The sequence below is a fragment of the Elephantulus edwardii genome, unplaced genomic scaffold, assembly GCF_000299155.1.
Source record: "Elephantulus edwardii isolate Elephantulus edwardi_28Jun2011 unplaced genomic scaffold, EleEdw1.0 scaffold00340, whole genome shotgun sequence".
Taxonomy (NCBI): domain Eukaryota; kingdom Metazoa; phylum Chordata; class Mammalia; order Macroscelidea; family Macroscelididae; genus Elephantulus; species Elephantulus edwardii.
The window spans coordinates 442,072-443,224 of NW_006400090.1; the positions used below are offsets into that span (position 1 = coordinate 442,072).

General features: G+C 45.2%; 1 protein-coding gene across 1 annotated transcript in view; it reads right to left on the bottom strand.

Annotated features, from left to right (window-relative positions):
* The window catches only part of KRT37 (keratin 37), a gene marked incomplete at its 5' end in the record, with an annotated part of 11,578 nt that overhangs the window by 8,354 nt on the left and 2,071 nt on the right, over positions 1-1,153 (bottom strand). The window contains 2 exons of the mRNA XM_006901711.1: positions 36-179; positions 1,049-1,153. Coding sequence (XP_006901773.1) covers positions 36-179; positions 1,049-1,153 — 249 coding nt within the window. The remainder of the gene's footprint in view (positions 1-35; positions 180-1,048) is intronic.

Consider the following 1,153-nt stretch of genomic DNA (forward strand, 5'->3'; position numbering starts at 1 on the left):
TCCCCCTCCAGCCGGGTCTTGACATCCAGCAGCACCTGGTACTCCTGGTTCTGACGCTCCAGGTCGGCCCTGATCTCAGACAGCTGTTCCTCCACATTGCTAATCAGGCTCTGCATCTGGGCCAGCTCCGTGCCGAAGCGGGCCTCGGATTCGCACAGGGAGTTCTGCAGACAGTCTTTCTACAGGGGAAAGGGGAGGTGTAAGAGACCCAGGGAAACTCCCACTTGACTCAATCTAGCCGTGAGAACGATGGCCAGGGCGGCCACAGTGAGTAAGCTCATCAGGCATAAGGCAGATCATAGAGACTTTCCAAGAGCTCTGAATACATCAGGCTGAAAATAGAATCGCACAGCCTCCAGAGCTAACCTGGCTGCATCTTATTCATCTCTCTAGTTGAGATGCTGACAAGAAGATAGAACTCCAAATATCTTTACCCAGTCAAGATCTAAGCTTTGACACTACTAAAGGAGGGGCTTATTTAAAAGGTATTTTTCGTTTGCCTGATTTGGACAAAAATATAAAAATATATGACCAATCATAGGCATAGTTCAACGGTGAATAATTTTATAAAGCATGATGCATGGGAATGATTGTATGAAACACAATTTAAAAGAAGGATAGTGTGAAACACAGTGCATGTGAACTTTGTATGTAAACCAATATAAAATAATTTTTTAAAATAAAATACATATGACCAATTGTAAGGAGCTCTGATGGCTTAGTGGTAAGGAGTTGCACTACCAACCCAAAGGCACATAGTTCAAAAAATACATATGACCAATCAATGAGTATGGAGATGTAAAGGCCTATATAGTGGGATTGTGGTGGTGGTGGTGTTGATTGCCTTCAAATCAAGCACGACTCATAGTGACCCTATGAACAAAAAGCCTGAAGCCCTTCTGCAACTATTGTCATTTATCAAAGTTCATAGAGTTTCCTGAGACATGTTATTTAGGAAATGGATGCCACTCCTGCTTTACAAAATAATATACTGCCAGGCAATGGTATAGGCATTCTCACTGTGGTGAGGGTGAGGGAGGACACATACCAGCGTGTGCAGGGCTTGGCGCTCAACCTCCAGGGCGTTCACTGTGCATCTCAGCTCCAGGATCTCCGACTGGCAGCACTGCAGCTCCTCAGAGCAGGACATGGC